The 18,049-nt window shown below is 51.0% G+C and overlaps 1 protein-coding gene across 2 annotated transcripts; it reads right to left on the bottom strand.

The window, feature by feature from the left end:
* Nucleotides 1-2,827: 2,827 nt before the first annotated feature.
* Thy1 (Thy-1 cell surface antigen) lies at nucleotides 2,828-7,842 on the bottom strand. 2 transcript variants are annotated; one of them, XM_021207982.2, is made up of 4 exons: nucleotides 7,737-7,842; nucleotides 5,371-5,432; nucleotides 4,449-4,787; nucleotides 2,828-4,058 (listed from the first exon to the last, which is right to left on the bottom strand). In XM_021207982.2, the coding sequence occupies exons 2-4, from the start codon at nucleotides 5,405-5,407 to the stop codon at nucleotides 3,943-3,945; spliced, it is 492 nt and encodes a 163-aa protein (XP_021063641.1). In that variant the 5' UTR covers nucleotides 5,408-5,432; nucleotides 7,737-7,842; the 3' UTR covers nucleotides 2,828-3,942. The 2 variants fall into 2 exon arrangements, with proteins under 2 accessions (XP_021063641.1, XP_029399296.1); XM_029543436.1 differs by lacking the exon at nucleotides 7,737-7,842 and adding an exon at nucleotides 7,361-7,717.
* Between the last annotated feature and the right edge of the window lie 10,207 nt (nucleotides 7,843-18,049).

Genomic DNA, 18,049 nt, shown 5'->3' with positions numbered 1-18,049 from the left:
TGAGTTCCAGGACAGCCAGGGCTACACAGAGAAACCCTGTCTCGAAAAAACAAAAACAAAAACAAAACAAAACAAAAAAAAACTAAGTAGCTCTCCAAGTCTCACTTCCCTTTATTTTCACCTCTGCAGCCTCTGTCCGAGGCACCATCCTCACTTTGGACTATTGCAATATCTAACTCCCCTCTCCCCAAGACGCCAGCCCATTCCTCAGTCCAGGCTCCTCACTATGTCACCCATTCTGGCCCCCAAACATAGCACTTCCCTTGCTTTAGCCCCCACTGACGGGGCTTGCAGGGGTAAGTTTCTATCCCTTGGTTTCCCCTTGGCCCTGAATCTTCCATTTGCCAGGCAAGAGGTACTTTCTGTCCAAGGATGAGGAAAGATTTTGGGCTACGTAGTCTCTGGAGACCAAGAACAGTGGGCCTTGGCCAGGAAAGCTGCACCATTGTTACCCTGAGTACCTGGTGTACTGAGCAGGAGAGGGCCAGAGATACCCACGCTAGTACTCAGAAGGAACTCAGCCTCGTGTTCTATCAAGAGCGTTTATGGGAAGATGTACATGTCCCACAGCACAAAAGCTATATGCTCAGGCAGGAGTTGTATTTTATGCCAAGGAGGCAGGAAGATGCATGTCACATCTGTGACGTGTATTCCCTGTTGGCCAGTGATCCACCCCCCCACCCCACCCCCATTTCATGGAAATCCCCTTGGCCTTCCCAACGGAGCTCCGGATGTTGGGGAGACAGCTACAGTGATAGCCTGTGTAGTCTGTCTTAGTGGGTAACCCCATTCGGATGTAGGGTACACAGAGGGGTAGTAAAATACATTTTAAATAAACTTTCTGGAGAACAGTGGTGTGTGAGTGTGCATGTGTGTGTGTGTGCGCACGCGCGCGCGCGAGTGTGTGCGTGCGTGCGTTCACAGGCATGCATACAAGTATGCCATGGTCCAAGTGAAGCGCTCAGGATAGCTTTTAGTGTTTGGTTCTCTCTTTCCACCAATGTGCATGTTAAGGATTGAACTCGGGCCATCAGACTTGGTGGCAAGTGATTTACCCACTGAGCCATCTCACCAGCCCCAAGGCAGGGGCATTTGATGCTTCTGAGCAAGAATTCTAGGACTAGAATTAAGTGGCCAAAGGTAGAGGTTAAGGTTAAGTGGGTAGGAGGGCCGAGGACATATGGGCAGGAGTCCCAGGTCTTATTTTTTTTGGTTTTTCAAGACACGGTTTCTCTGTGTAGCCCTGGCTGTCCTGGAGCTCACTTTGTAGACCAGGCTGGCCTCAAACTCAGAAATCCTCCTCCTGCCTCTGCCTCCCAAGTGCTGGGATTAAAGGTGTGCACCACCATGCCCGGCGTCCCAGGTCTTTTTAAGTGACATCTTACGGCCTCTACCTGACTTGCTGACTTGGCTAGAGGTACAAATGGGTGTCACGGCCAGCTGCTGAAAGCCTTTAACATTCCTGTCTGCATTATGATTGTCTTGGGTTGGTTTCAACTGCAAGGCCTAGCTGATGGCTTTTCCTTCCTTCTCCTCTTCCACCCTCCTGGTCCATGGCCCTCTGTGGCTTCCTGGGCTGACTGTATTCACTCTAGGCCTCAGAATCTGCAACTCTGAGATAGCCTCAGAGAGCAACCGCAGCTCCCTGGCAACTGAGAGTGTGGAGATCTCCAGGGAAGAGTACCCAGTGTGACAAAGACCACACGAGGAATGTTACCTGGGTGCCGGTGTCTCACCCTGATCTTGCATCTGAGGCTTCCTATCTGGTCTCCCATCACTCGAAGGGTGGGGCTTCCCAAACTTGCCCGGTGTTGAGTCACCCCTTTTCCCCTGAAAAGGTTTTCTTCTGGCACAACACTTGTAGCTCCAAGTCAGTGCTGAGCAGGGGGCCTGGGTCTGGAGAGTGTCCCTTTCTGGGACAGCTCAGGCTTGGCTGCACCTGCCAAGTGGCTTGCAGTGTCATGGCCTGAGGCAGGTGGCTTCTTCAGTCGCCTTCAGGCATGGCCAGTGCAAAGGCAGGAAGACTGGGAGCGAGTGGTGGTAATTTAGATATGGATGTTTAAGAAAAATGTTCAGGGAATTATTCTATTCAAGCTAAATACCAAGTGATTCAACCTCCTCCCCCGAATTGCCTGTCACAATACGGCTGGGCTGTCTCTATAGTTCTCTGCAAATGGATCCTATTACAACCCAAACCCAGAGTGGCCTGGGGTGCCTGTTCATATTTTACTCACTACTTTTTGAGGAGGGATCCAGGGATGGGACCCCATGTTTCCTACTCCAGCCCATTCTCAGGTGGTTGCTTTTGGACTGAAGGCCTGCCGCCTGTCATCCTCCGTTCCTCCTCCCCCACTCCCCCACTGTGCCTGCTTCAGGGCTCCAGGGCAGGTCCTCTCAGCAGGCAGGTCTTAAGGCTGCGTTTCTGCAGAGCTAGGCCTGTGAAGAAAAGGTGAGGTGCATACTTCTGCACAAAGTCCCTGGCACTTCCAGAGCTAGAGTTGGCTACATGGCTGGGCCCATGTGCTGGCGGGCGAACTCAACTGCTGTCGCCAGATGACTCAGCAGAGAGAACAGCACATCGATTCGGGCAAAGATTTCACATCAGAGTCACTCTCCAGAGAAGCCCAGCATAGGGTGCTATAAAAAGCGGGAGAAACAGGAGGCCAGGGAATAGGGAGGGCTGGGGTACCCCAGAGTCTGGTTGGACCTTCTGCACACAGAAGTGCTCAGCCAAGCCATCCAGGTTGAGGCGTGTGGTTTTTGTTTCTGACCTTGGAAGAGCACAGAAGAGACAGGCACCAGGACACAGAAGAGACAGACACCAGGACAGACTCCAGAGGCTTGGTTTTATTGTGCAGTTTCCATTTCCTCGGTGAGATGCCGTAAGCTGTGGTGGCATTACACATGGCGATGGGACAGGCAGAGCTGCCACTGGGGAAGAGAATACTTGGAAAAGCCATCTTCTAAAAAGTGTGCACACCAGATCTCACTCCACCGCCTGCCCCTGAGATTAGGGGGTCCTGGGAGAGGCAGGTTGCAAGACTCTGTCTGGGGGATCAGGGACAGCAAGAGGGGCTGGCACAGAAGGGCAAGGGAAAGAAGAATGAAGGGTCTCCCTTAGTGAGTTGGGTCTAACCGGATGGCTCTAGGATCCCCTGCCTGCACGGACTTAGATCCTGGAGTCAGAGTCCTGGCTCCTTGGGAGCAGAGGAAACTTGCCTTCTGCCACCCTCACTGTAGGCAGTGGCCTTTGGAGACAGGATCCTGCTTTTGAGGAGCGGTTGATCCCTCCCCCACCTCCTACCCCTTTCCCCAACATTCCCTGGCTGAACCTGCATCTTTACTTCGTGTGCCCTGGCCCAAGAGCCCTAGGGGGCTTCTTCAGTGATGGCAGGGGGCTTGTATGTGGTGGCTGAGAATGACCTGGTAGAATCTAAGCTCCCATCCTCATTGGATGGTCCACAAAGGCTCAGCAGAGCTCTCCTAGCTTGAGCCTCCCTCCGCCCCCGCCCCACCCACTGGATGATTTTTTTCAACAGAGTACAACTGCACCAGGTACAGACACAGTCCAACTTCCCTCAAACATATCTCTTTCAGGCATCTGGTTTGGTTGGCAGGGAGGAACTCGCCCCAGGGACTGATATCCTGCCTCCCCTACCCACCATACGCCCTTATGTTCTAACAGGTCTCCAGGGAAGAACAAACTAAATAATCAGAAGCAGCCCTGGAATAAATACAGAGTACAAAATGACAGCTAATGATATGCATTGAGGGTGAAGTGGCGGGGGTGGGGGGATGATGGCATGCAGCACTGGGGTTCCTTAGGAGGGACAGGGTCCCCGTTTCTGAAGGACTTGGGGAGGGAGTCAGCTGACCAGGAGAAGCAAGACCTCCGCAGCGGAAGGACCTCCAGGTCTCCTGCTTCTCCTAGGACCCAACCAGTCACAGAGAAATGAAGTCCAAGGCTTGGAGGAGGGAGGGGGAAAGCAGCAGCAGCAACAGCAGCCACGAAGTGTTCTGACCCAGCAGGCTTACTCCGCCACACTTGACCAGCTTGTCTGTGGAGAGAGAAAGGGTTCAGGGAGGAGAGCAGATCAGGACTCAGGCGGGCAAAGACAAAGACATGGCCAGGTGTCAGCTGTTCGAGGCCGCTCTCTGGTGCTTTCTCATCTTAGCAGCTCCACAGGATGCTGTAAGGGAACCTCCACACCACAAGAATCACCACTGCATTACCTTTCCCATTTAGTTTCCTCAACTGTGGTTTTAGTACAAGCTCCCCCTTCCTGGCCCCTAATCCCCCCCCCTCACATAGCAGCGGTTTCCCAGGAGACCAGCAGTTAAGGGAAGGGTCACGGAGGTGCCTGTTGTTTGTTGTTGTTGTTGTCGGCCCATTGGCTACCCCAGCCTGGCTAACCTGGACATTTCGTCTTTCTGGGAACCAGTCTCACCTCTATACACACTGATACTTTTATTGGAGCTTATGGGATTCGCGCCCGAGACTCGAAGCTCACAAGAGTATTCGCCCTCATCCTTGGTGGTGAAGTTGGCAAGGGTAAGGACCTTGATATACGGCTGGTTGGAGAGGGTGACGCGGGAGCGGTACGTGTGCTCGGGTATCCCGAGGGTGCCTGAGAGCACGTGCTTCTTCTTCTCTCGGGTCAGGCTGAACTCGTGCTGGATGGAGTTATCCCTGGTGGTGTTCTCGTGGCGGCAGTCCAGGCGAAGGTTCTGGTTCACCAGGCAGGCTGTCAGGCTGGTCACCTTCTGCCCTCGGGACACCTGCAAGACTGGCACAGCAGTGCCTTCTCTGAACTGGGGGAGACATAGACCCGGGGCCTCCCACCTGCAGGAAAAGCAGACTTGAGCTGGGAGGATGTGGGGTTTGCACTCACCCCTGAGGTGTTGGTGGATGTCCTACCACCTGCAGACTTCAACTTCCATCTAATCTACTGAGGCTCTGGGCCCCAACAATGTGTTTCAGGAACCGGAGATCAAGAGGAGTGTGTGTGTATGTGTGTGTGTGTGTGTGTGTGTGTGTGTGTTTAAAGAAAGGGATTCTCTGTCTTGAGAATAGCTCTGGCTGTCCTGGAACTTGCTCTGTAGATCAGGCTGGCCTCAGACTTACAGATCCACCTGACTCTGCCTCCTCCTGAGTGCTGGGACTAAAGGTGTGTACCACAGCCACCACCACCCAGCAAGAGGAGTTCCTAGATCCATTATGGAGTTTCCTTGAGGTTGAGGATCCTCCCCCTACCCCACCCCCGCATCCCCCAACCACCCGTGTCTCTGAGACTATGGCAAAGAGGCTACTTCCTGGAACGGGAGGAAGCCAGATGCCTCAGAACGCCAGCCCTGACCCTTGCCCAGTACCTGAGAGCAGGAGAGCGATGCTGATGGCTGGGTTCATGGTGCCAAGAGTTCTGACCTGGATCCTGTGGTGGGGAAAGCTATGGGTCAGCCAGCCGGTAGAACAGGTGGGTCCCCATTTACTGTGAGGGCTTGAGATCCACAGAGTACATGATGAACACCTCAGCCCCTCTCTTTATCCCCTTCTCACTGCCTAAGGTCCTTTGCCACTCAAAGCCAAGGAAGTGGGAGCCCATGTCCCGGGTGTGTATCTGTGCTGTCCCTGAGCACCTTCCTGCTGGGTGACTTCGTTACTTTCTTCTGGAACTTAAGACCTACAGGGCTCACACCTCTGATCCCAGCACTCAAGAGGCAGAGGCAGATGGATTTCCAGGCCAGCCTGGTCCACAGAGTGAGTTCAAGAACAGCCAGGGCCACACAGACAGATGCTCTCTTGAAAATAAATTTTATTTGGTAAGCTATACATACCTCTTACAGTCTAATTGGTCTGACTGTATGCTGTAGGGGTGTTAAGCTCAGTCATATCGCTGTGTAGCCAGTTTCCAGAACTCAATCAGTCTTCCAATTGAAAACTTTCATATCCATTAAACAAACACCCCCCCCCAACACCTCCCTCAAGCACTAGATCTTGATCAGAAGATGATCCCTAATGTCAGGTCAGCCCTAGCATATGGAAGATTCTCAAATACGTGCTTGTTTATTTACTGACGGGGTTTCACTACGCTGCTTGGGCTGGCCTCAAACTCACTAAGCTGCCGCCATTTCCTGAGTGCTGGTGTTATAGGCATGTACCTCCTCCATCTGACCTATTATTTTATTGAAACCGTATCTTCCCTCCCAATGTATCTCAGGATGTCCTGCCTCAGCTCCCTGAGAGCAGGGTAAAAGACATTTACGGATAAATGAGGTTCTCCGAACCTTACACTCAAATAGGATTGCGATGGGGTCTAAGGAAATGGCAGGTATCCAGCCTTATGCCCCAAGTGATAAGGGATGCAGAAAGCTTAACGGCTAGGGACGAGATCTGGCAAGTGAGGTGCCACAGAGGCGTGTATAGGACACCGGCTGTGAGCGAGAAGCACAGAGGCTAGAGATGCTTGCAGATGGCCAGCTCTTGAGTGTTCCTAGGGCTGCAGTTTTCTGGTCCCCTGTTCATAGCTGCCCTGCACAGGTTCTCTGCCTTCCCCGCAGTGCCCCAGCTCAACACACTGGCAGGCTGTCTAGCCTGTCCTTGCCCAAGAGAGGCACAGTCTGCGAGTTCGCGAGCTCCACCTAGGCTAGGAATATCCTTTGCACAGGGCGGGCCACTCTGCCATTCTCTCTGCAGTTCAAGATCCATGGGGAAATAGACTAGGGTCCCCCCGATGGACTATGACAGTGAATGTCTACCTGGGGTGGGGGGGTGGGGAGGAGCTGTGTCCAGGAGCCAGATCCAGAGAAAGGGGACTATTAATTAATTAATTTTAGAGACAAGGTCTCCTTAAGAAGCCTTGGTGAGCTTAGAACTCGTGATGTAGACCAAGTTGATCTCAAACTCCACCCGTCTGCTTCCGCCTCCTGAGGGTTGTCGGGTGGCAAAGGACTTGGATTTGATAACAGTGGGTTATGGAGGAGGGAGTGCGGGCTTGAGATTCAGGGGAGGGAAGAGGGAACGGTAGAGAAAAGAAATGGGGCTGGGGCTGGAGAAGCCTGGCAGAACTAGATAGAGGGGTAGTTTGATCTGGCAGATGCGCAGCAGTTTGTTTCCGACTCCCCGAATCTCATACCCAGCCCACCTAAGCCCACACCCAGACAAACTTTGCGCCCTTTCCCTGAAGCCCGGCTTGGCTAACCCCACCCTGATGCTATTTCCTCATTTTAATCTTCCTCTACCAGTGGAGGTTCTCCCGCTCCCCCCCTCGCTTCCCCCCTCTGCTCGCTCGCATCCTTTCTAGCTTTCCCCTCCCCCGCGCCTGCCACCCAGTCCCCTCCCGCAACATTGCGGTTTCCTTACCTGCGGTGCCCCGCACCCAGCCAGCCACGAGGTCACCCGGCGGAGACTCCCTCCAGTTTGCCACCCACCCCCTCCCTCTATTCGCACCACTAAAGCAATCTGAGCTTGGGGACCAAAGGCTGTCCTTGATGTCCTTCCTCACGGTTCTCCTCCGGCACCCACTCTTCGAAAGCGTCCATTAACAGGGGGAAAGCCCGTGACCTCGCACTGCTTTCCACTCCCACCCCGGCCTGGGAGCACCTTCCTTCCCCAGTTCCCGCGCCCCCATATAGGAGTGCCCTGGTATCCTTTCCCAAAGCTGTAGCTGGGGAAGGCTTGCACCCTCGCCCTGCGGCTGTCCTTGCATGTGCGGGTCCCTCCCGCCGCCTGCTCTCACCTGGACTCCCCTAGCTGCAGCCTCCTCCTGGTGCGCCAACGCCTCCAGTTGCTGCACCCAGCCGAAGAAGCCCGCAGTTTTCACCAGGGGTGGGGAGAGAGGGGGGAGCAGGGAGGGACTCTAAATTCAGCCAATCGGAGGTTGAGGGAAAAGGATGGAGGGGGTGGGGTGGTAGGCGAGGGCTGACTGGAGGTGTTCCATTTGGGTGTCCGAAGTGGCTTGCTGCTACTAAAGAGGCACTCTCAATCCTGTGATTGGGCTGGCTCTCCCAGTGAAAAGATGGTTAGGGATCCTGGGGGTCGGGGTGGGGCAGCCTTCTACCCGTACCCCGGGACGCTCTCCTTTTAAGGTTGTAACCCTTTCTTTGCTAGAACCTTCAGAAGCCTGGATAACCAGAGGGAGGCACTCCAGTTTCCCCCCCTCCTTTGCTTCTAAGCTGGAGATCTGCCCCTGAGCCTCCAGTGACAGGTTTTGGCTTTGGAGCCTGGTTATATCAGCAAAGGGACTGGATTGGTTGTTTTCCACGTTTTCCATGCTACTGCAGCCCTTCGGAAGCAAGGCAAGGGCTGTACCTGCCTGGCCTGTCTCTGCTTCCCAGGCATGGCTACCTTCAGTTACTCAAAACACTTAGCTCTGTGGGGAAACAGTGCTTTCTGTTTGTAACTCCGGATCTTGAAGTCACCCCCCCCCCTTTGGTTTTTCTGTGTAACCCTGGCTGTCCCCAAACTCTTTCCATAGAGCAGGCTGGCTTTGAACTCACAGAGATCCACCTGCTCCCTGCCTCCGGAGTACTGGAGTTAGAAGCATGCGCCACCACCTCCAGGTGAACTTGCACGTTTTTGGCCCAACCAGCTAGAATGCTCTCCCTTCTGTGAGTACAAGATGATCCGTTTTGGCCTCCAGACGCGGAAAGGAGGCATGCCTTCTAGCCAGCATTGCTGCAGTCATTACATCCATGGTCACTAACTCCACTCCCATCCCAACAGACTCAGCCCATCCACTCCTTGTTGCTTCATGACTGGTTCATAGTCAGGCTGACCAGTTGTAGGACTTTGGAACTCAAGCGCCCAGGGCTGAGCCACCTCACCCTTCAGCTAATGGAAGAGAAAAAAGAGAATGGGGAAAGGCTGAGACCCAGTTTCGGGTCCTCAGGAATGTTACCCCATCTACACCATCAACTTGATGTCACTAAGAGGCTCTTTCTAAAACTTGTGCTAATGATTTGTTTACAAATTATCTTTAAATGAAATTTAAATTGTTTATAATTGTGTGTGTGTGTGTGTGTGTGTGTGTGTGTGTGTCCCTCCTACTAAGTAGTCCCTGGGGCCTGAACGCAGGCCTTTAGGCTTGTGGGAGGCACCATTACCCACTGAGCCGTCCTCCTGGCCCCTGTATTCATGTTCTTTAAAGGCTAGTTTGGTTCCTGGTCTCTGAATTCTGGGTGGGGAGTCTTGTGGGCTGGCTCTGTCTCTCAGTCATCTGCCTGCCCGGTCTCCTTTTTCTTCATAGAAGTTGGCCCTGGCTCCGGTCACCGAAGCTTTCAATACAGTAAATGGCACTGTTGGAAGCCATCCCTGGGCCTGCAGATGCAATTTCAGTGCCCTCCCTTGGAGAGCTAGGTGCTTCCCCAGTGCTGCAGATAATGGGACATTTTAAGGGGGTGGTGGTGGTGGTGGTGGTGGTGTGTGTGCTATTTTTCCAGTAAGCCCACTGAACTCCTGGGGTCTTTATGTAAAGTTCCTAAGGAACAGGGGCCCTGGAGACCACCGGCTTCACAGCTTTACTGGGCGGAATGCATAGGGGAATTTCTAAGGACCCCCCGGGTGCTCTGGCCTCAGCTGCTCACCCAGAACCCCATTCTTTCTCATTCACTCAGTCTTTCTCACTCCACACATGCTGTAGTCTCCTGTCCCCGAACTGCTGAACTGTGTTCCTTCCTGCTTAGTGGCTTTTGAATCAGCTTCAGGGATCTTTATCAGAGAACTATTGATTTCGTTTGACACTTTCTCCTCCCACAGCCTGGGACGGGAGCTGGCTGGTTCTTTTATTTGGGGGCAGGCCATGGACTACTCTGTTAGGTGTGTCAGGGCTCAGGCAGGCTGAGGCCCTGGATGCTGCTCTGCACGCTCATACTAGGTCTAGCTGTGCTATTTTGCCAAGGTTTCCAGGCCCTGGCCTACTTTCTGGGTCCCCAGGCATTCTGCCTTCAGGAAGGGGAGAGGAGCCTGGTCTGTTGAGAGCTTGCAACTTTGTATCTGCTTGAGCAATCTCTCCAGTCAGAGGGAATCAAAGGCTCGAAGAACACAACCCAGGATTCGGAAAGGGATGATGGATGGAGATGGGAGGCAACTAAAAGTCTCCCGTTTCCTAACGGACAAGTCGGAAGCTGAAAGCCAGAAGGAATTGAATCAAGGTAAGATGGCCTCTTGTTGGTCCCAGGTGGGTCCCTCTCTTTTGTCTTCAGTAGCTCCAACTAGGGACACATAGGTAACAAACTCCTCAAGATTAAAACAACAGCAAAATACCTTTTTTTTTTTTTAAGAACAACCCAGAGGGCAGTTACCCTTTATAGTCATATAAATATAACCATGTAGGATTTTTGTCTTATGGGTTTTTGTTTGTTTGTTTGTTTGTTTTGTTTTTGGTTTTTCGAGACAGGGTTTCTCTGTGTAGCCCTGGCTGTCCTGGAACTCACTCTGTAGACCAGGCTGGTCTTGAACTCAGAAATCCGCCTGCCTCTGCCTCTCAAGTGCTGGGATTAAAGGCGTGCGCCACCACACCCTGCTTAGTTAGGGTTTTATTGTTGTTCTGAGACACCATGACCACAACAACTCTTAGAAAGGAAACCATTTAATTGGGCCTGGCTTACAGTTCAGAGGTCTAGGCCTTTATCATGGCAGGAAGCATGGTGGCACACAGGCAGACGTGGTGCTGGAGAGGTAACTGACAGTCTACATCGGGATCCACAGGCAGCAGGAAGAAAGAACAAGCTACTGGGCCTGGCTTGAGCTTCTGAAACCTCAAAGCCCATCCCTCCAACTTCCTCCAACAAGGCCACACCCACTCCAACAAGGCCACACCCACTCCAACAAGGCCCTGCCTCCAATAATGTAACTCCTAGTGCGTCTATGGGGGCCATACTCACTCAGATCACCACATTTTATAAATGGTATCAGAGTGTTGGCAGGGTCATTCATTCCCTTTCTTCTTCCTGGAGTGGTCGCAGCAGGTGTGTACTGTGTCTTTAAAGAGGAACCAGGGTTGCTCATGGGTGGTAGGTTGCCACATTTGTAGCCCCCAAAGAATTAAGCCTTCAGCATCTATACCAGTTCTGGGTGTGGCCCAGGTGACAAACTTGGTGTGATGCAAACAAATGCCTCAGCACTGCTTTTGTGTTGGCAATTGCTTTCTTGGAAATTAGTTCCTGTGTGAAGAAGTCTGCGCTACATGTGTGGAGAACTGTCTGTGAGTCACCATGTGGGAATGCCTAGCTCAGAACTGACTGTGAGTCACCATGTGGGATTGCCTAGCTCAGGCAGCTCCCAGGCGACATTTTGGGTATACATGACCATAAAAGTATGTGTAATTGTGATTTAATATACAATAGAAGGGAGGCTGGGGATGTAGCCCAGTGGGTGGAATGTTTACCCAGCATGCATGAATCCCAGGGGCTAAACCAGGTATGGTGCTACATGTCTGAAATCCCAGGACCCAGGAATTGGAGGCAGGAGGGTCAGGAGTTCAAGGCAATGTTTGTCTACATAGAGAGCTTGAGGCCAGCCTGGTATATATGACACCGTATACCCAAAAAACAACAATGAATGAATGAATGAATGGATGAATGAATAAATAAATTTCTCAGAACAACAAATGGTATACCCCAGGTCAGCCCCTGTTGATTCTAAAACATAGATGCAAGTTATTGTGTATTCTTTCACTAAGAAATGAAATCGGAGGGCTGGAGAGATGATGGCTCAGCGGTTCAGGGCACTGACTGCTCTACCAGAGGTCCTGAGTTCAAGTCCCAGCAACCACATGGTGGGTCACAACCATCTGTAGTGTGATCTGATGCCTCTTCTGGCTTGCAGGTGTACATGCAGATAGAATACTCATATACATAAAATAAATAAATAAATAAAATTTAAAACAAAACAAACAAAAAGAAATGAAGGCTGGACATAGGGAGACCCTGGGGTGTGTGTGTGTGTGTGTGTGTGTGTGTGTGTGTGAGAAAGAGAGAGAGAGAGAGAGAGAGAGAGAGAGAGAGAATCTCTCTGTCTCCAACTTGCTATACAGCTATGACTTTGACATTCTGACTGTCCTGTTTGTACCTCCCAAGCGCTGAGCATACAGTGTGTGCCACCACAGCCCTATGTGTCCTCTTCTGGGCTCTCCAGGGGCTTCTTCTGATTACTTCAGTCAAAAGGTCATGCAGAGGTGATGCCAAGAGATTCCTGCACATGACTATTAGAGAGCCATGCATTTTGTCTCTGATTTGCCAGAACATTCTCTCCTGGGGCCCACAAGGAAAAGGTCTGCCTGTTCTGTGGCTCCCTGATTGGTCCCAAGCTTTGTTGCTAAGGAAATTACAGGGCACCTGGACCATGAGTGCTTGTGCTATGTAGTGGTTACACAGTTGGAGAAACATTGGGTGTGGTGACCTAGAGGATAGGAGATAGTCCTGCTGTGGTTCAGATGTGTGTGAGTCCCCCAGACACTCACTCTAGAAGCTCGGTCCCCAGTACAACCGCATGAATCTGGTGGTACTCTTAAGAGGTGGGGCCTGGTGGAAAGTAATTTGGCCATGGGGGTTCCATCTTCATGAGTGGGTTGATGAAGGGCTGGATTAGTCTCATCTCATTTTTGCTTCCATTCCTTCCGTGTGATCTTTCTTCCCTGTGAGTCTTCTACAAACTCCCCAGAAGCAGCTAGAAGGAAGGGTCCTACCAGATACTGACCAGATGGGTCTACAATCTTGGGCTTCATATTTCAAATCAGTGAGATAAACACATCTCTTTTCTTCCAGTTTTTCCTTTTTGCTAAACCAAATCCAAAACCAACCAACCAACCAACCAACCAAAAAACCCTTGAATTTAAGTATATGGTGGTGTGAATAAGAATGGTCCCATAGACTCATGTTTGACTGCTTGGTCATTGGAGTGGCACTACTTGAGAAGGACTAGGAGGTGTGGCCTTGTTGGAGGAGAGTGTGTCACTGGGGGTGGGCTTTGAGGCTTCAGTCAGACCTGATGTCTCTCTCTCTCCCTGCTGCCTGTAGATCCGGATGCAGAACTCTGAGCTCCTTCTTCAGCACCCTATCTGGCTGGGTACTGCCTTGCTCCCTGTCATGATGATAATGGACTAAACCTCTGAAACGGCAAACCAGCCCCAATTAAATGCTTTCTGTTGTAAGAGTTGATTTTGGTCATGATGTCTCTTCACAGCAATAGAACATAGACTAAGAGAACTTTTTTTCTTTACACTTTATTGTGTGTGTTTGTGTATGTCCTTTTGCGTGCCATGGCCCATGGGTGGAGATCAGAGGACAATTTGCTGAAATTGGTTCTTTCCTACCACATGGCACCCAGGGATTAAACTCAGGCCATCAAGCTTTGTGGCAAGCACCTTGAGCCAGAGACCCACCTCAAGAACCCTCTTTTCTTTTTCTGAGCTGTGCAGCTCAGGCTGGCTGTCACAAGCTAGAGTCATCAGAGAAGACAGAAACTCAATTGAGGAAACGCCTCTATAAAAGCGGGCTGTAGTTAGGCCTGTAGGACATAGTCTTAATTAGTGATTGATGTGGAAGGGCCCAGTCCATTATGGGTGGTGCCACCCCTAGGCTGGCAGTCCCGGGTTCCATAAGAAAGCAGACTGAGCAAGCCATGGGGAGCGAGCCTGTAAGCAGCACCCCTCCATGGCTTCTGCGTCAGCTCCTGCCTGCAGGCTCCTACTCTGCTTGAGTTGCTGCCCTCCCTGCTTTTGAAGATGAACAGATACGTGGGACTGTGCGAGATAACAAACCACCACACCCTTTCCTCCCTAGATTGCTTTTGGTCAAGGTGTTTCATGACCGCAACAATACTGCTGGGAAGAGACATCATGACCACGAGGCAACTCTTATAAAGGAGAGCAGTTAATTGGGACTGGCTTGCGGTTTTAAGGTTTAGTCCAGTATCATCATGGCGGGAGCATGGCAGCGTGAAGTGGACGTGGTGCTGGAGAAGGAGCTGAGAGTTCTGCATCCGGCTCTATAGGCAGCAGGAAGAGAGAGCCACTAGACCTGGTTTGAGCTTCTGAAACCCCAAAGCCCATCCCCAGAGACACATTTCCTCTAATGAGGCCACACCTCCTAATAGTGCCACTCCCTATGGGCCTGTGGAGGCCATTTTTATTCAAACCACTACATTCCCCTCCTCCTCCTCTTCCTCTTCCTCTTTTCCTCCCTCCTCTTCCTTCTCCTTTTTTTTTTTTTTAAAGATATGGCCCTGGCTATTCTGTCTTACTCTATAGACCAGACTGGTCTCCCAACTCAAAGATCCATCTGCCTCTGCAGGGGATCCCGAGTGCTCGGATTAAAGGTGTGTATCACCACCACGTGGTAAGGCAGTGCTTTAATGCAGTTGTGAGTTCTGAAGGAATCTAGAAAGAGTGCTGAAAGTGACATTTGGATGCTTCTAGCTGTGTGACTGTTGAAAGGGTGTGGCGGTGGGGGATGAGGGGGGACTAGCTAAGTAGGTCCTGCCCAGTTTGTCCTTTGGAAAATAAAACTTTTCCTCACTCTCAGTCTGTAAGGGACTGGATTCTCAAAGTAAGAAAATGGCCTAAAGAAAAGATTAAACCAAGAGCATGGCTGCAGGGCCTTTGGTAAGACCCCAGGAAGTATTTCATGGTGTTTGGCAGAATCTGAGCTCAACAGAGGGGCTTCTGAGAATATTAAAGATGTGTACAGCAGCCTATGTAGAATCTTTCTGAAATTAATCATGGGTGTGGCATTAGTGCACACATGGGTTCAAGATGCAGTCACAGAAAGCCCATAAGGTTTTAAAGACTATTATATTAGACAAAGCTGCAGAAAGCTGGATGCTAAAGGACTGGGAAAAGTTCAGGGTGAAAGTGGGTCCCAGCTTTCTTTGGACAGGAAGCAGGTCTAAGCACACATGAGTTTTTTCTCAGGGGAAAGCAGGGACGGGTCTGGGAGATAAAAGTGGGCAAAGGGAGGGCCTAAGCTTGACTGACAGCACCCACTTAAACAGTTGGGTGTGGCAGTGTATGCTTATAACTCCGACACTGAAGGGGTGGGTGGTGGTGGTGGAGACAGAAACAGGTAGCTCTTGGCAGCTCAGTCTAGCCTAAATGATGACTCTGTCTCAAAACATAAGGTGGAGGTGGCTGGAGAGATGGCTTATCAGTTAAGAGCTCCTGGCTTCTCCTTAAAAAGACTAGAGTTAGTCTCCAGCACCCATGCCAGGCTGCTTACAGCCACCCATAATCCCAGCTCCAGAAGAACTGATGCCCCCACACACATATGAATACAAGTTTTTGAGAACAATAAAGTTGAGAGTAATTGAGGAAGACATCTGGACCTAGCCTTTGGCCTCTATGTGTGTGAGTGCCCAGGGGAGTGTATCTGTGCATACTCACATACACCACACAAGAAGAGGGGAAGAAGAGGAATAGGAGGAAGGGATGCTTAGGAGGTAGGACCAAGAGCCAGAGGGTGTGGCCAAGAGCTAAGAAACCTGGGGAACTCTTTAGCAACACCACCTCTGGAGCATGGTTCTGATTCTATGTTCCTGACTCAAGTTCAGAACTGCCTTGGGCAGTTCTCTGTGCTTATTTCTCTCCCTCTATCAGGAGCATCTATGGAGCAGATCCCATCCTTGCTTCATATGGGGGGGGGTGTAGATTACTTACGGTTTTAGTTCATGGAGCTCTGAATCAGGAGGAGCCTCCTCCAAGGATTGTCCTGGAGGAACCCCACCCTACTGGAGGTTAGATGCATTATTAGAGCCTATGCTACGGACTTGTTGGACTGACAGTATTATGGGTGGTTGGTGAAGGACAGGTCTATTGTACTTGTGAAGGCCTGTAACACATTAGCAGGGGCAGACTACGGCTGATCCCTACATTGATGATGCTCTAGATCCATGCACACTTCACACTGACGATGGGTTTGACCATGGATGCTTTTGGCTGATGATTTCCCCTAAACGCAGTGTGCAAGTGTCACCTGGCTGCCGTGGGAGGAAGACCTGCCATGCTGCATTCTGACACACCTGCCTGATAATGGCCAGATGTGAAGTGAACCCGTCCACCATCACCCGGTTGGCGCACGTATCCGATGGTGATGAGCTCAGCCAACTGGATGAGGGCAGAGATGAGTTTTGCAGCTGCTCCAGGGCTACTCTGCTGACCCACTCTCTTAGTCAGGGTTTCTATTCCTGCACAAAACATCATGACCAAGAAGCAAGTTGGGGAGGAAAGGGTTTATTCAGCTTACACTTTCCACATTGCTGTTCATCACCAAAGGAAGTCAGGACTGGAACTCAAGCAGGTCAGGAAGCAGGAGCTGATGCAGAGGCCATGGAGGGATGTTCCTTACTGGCTTGCTTGCTCAGCTTGCTTTCTTATAGAACCCAAGACTACCAGCTCAGGGATGACATCACCTAAAATGGGCCCTTCCCCCTTGATCACTAATTGAGAAAATGCCTCACAGCTGGATCTCATGGAGGCATTTCCTTAAGGGAGGCTCCTTTCTCTGTGATAACTCCAGCTTGTGTCAAGTTGACACACAAAACCAGCCAGTTGCACCCACAGAACTCCTGCTTTTGGTTGCTAGTGGAAGCAGTTCCTACTCTGCAATAAATAAGCTGGAGGCAGAAGAGGTTAAGACAGAGGTGGCAGTGTGAGCAAAGGTCTAGGATCAAAGCAGAGCGAAGTGGAATGGCAGCAAATGTGTAATGGAGACTGGAGGAATGGGGTTCTGTCTGTTTGGACTTGGCAGCTGGGAGCCACGGAAGGTCTAGAGAGGCGGTGACACAGTCTGGGAGATGTTTTGTTGCTCATTTTTGAGAAAGGGAGTCACTCTGTAGCACAGGCTAGCCTTGGACTCTTACTTGTCTTGCTTCCACCTTTGTTGGGCTGGGGGAATAGGTGTATTCTTTAGTAAGAGTCCCCTGGGGAGGGATGGGGGCTGGGACTGACTGAATGCCCACATAGATCCTGTCCTGCCCTGGTGGTTCTTTACACTTGTTGTCTGTCAGCACTGAGGTAGGAGGCAGGAAGTGGTTTCTGGGGAGGAGGAATATGTGAAAAACAGTGCCTTTGAGGTTCATTACAGTCCATGTTTGTCTTTTTTACTGCTATGTTTTTAGGGCTTAGGTCCCGGCACAAAGTAGATTCTTAACACACACAGTGTGGATTGGAACTGATTACTGACTACGTAAGAAATCCTTCTGCTTCAGCCTTTTCACTGCCAACATTATAGGCATGCGCTATGACGCCTACGTGACGGTTTGAATGATCCCTACGGCTCCCATAGGCTCATGTATTTGAATGTTTGGTTGGAGGAACTATTTGGGAAGAATGAGGAGGTAATGTTGTTGGGGGAGGGGTGTTACTGGGGTAGGCTTTGAGGTTTAAAAAGCCCACACCATTCCTAGGGCACCCTCCCTCCTTCCTCCCCCCCTGTCTTCTGCTTTGTTTGTTGAGAAAGGGTCTCTTTATGTAGCCCTTGCTGTCCTGTAACTCCATATGTAGAGCAGGCTGGCCTTGAACTCACAGAGATAGATCCACCTGTCTCTGTCATACAAGTGCTGAGACTAAAGGCAAGTGCCGCTATGCCCGGTTTTTTGCTTATGGATCAGGATGTGAGCTCTCAGGTACTGCTGTAACACCACATCTGCCTGCCTGCCTGCCTGCCTGCTGCCGTGCTCCCTGCCATGACAGTCATGGACTCACCCTCTGAGACTGTAAGTGCCAATAAATTCTTCTGTAAGCTGCCTTGGTCATGGTGTTTTGTTTTGTTTTTGTTTTTTTTAATTAGATATTTTCTTTATTTACATTTCAAATGCTATCCCGAAAGTTCCCTATACCCTCCCCCCGCCCCTGCTCCCCTACCCAGCCACTCCCACTTCTTGGCCCTGGCCTTCCCCTGTACTGGGGCATATAAAGTTTGCTAGACTAAGGGCCTCTCTTCCCAATGATGGCCGAATAGGCCATCTTCTGCTACATATGCAGCTAGAGACACGAGCTCAGGGGGTACTGGTTAGTTCATATTGTTGTTCCACCTATAAGGTTGCAGCCCCCTACAG

Source organism: Mus pahari, chromosome 10, assembly GCF_900095145.1.
Source record: "Mus pahari chromosome 10, PAHARI_EIJ_v1.1, whole genome shotgun sequence".
Taxonomy (NCBI): domain Eukaryota; kingdom Metazoa; phylum Chordata; class Mammalia; order Rodentia; family Muridae; genus Mus; species Mus pahari.
The sequence above is the reverse complement of the archived record's forward strand: the minus strand, read 5'-3'. Positions and strand labels throughout refer to the sequence as shown.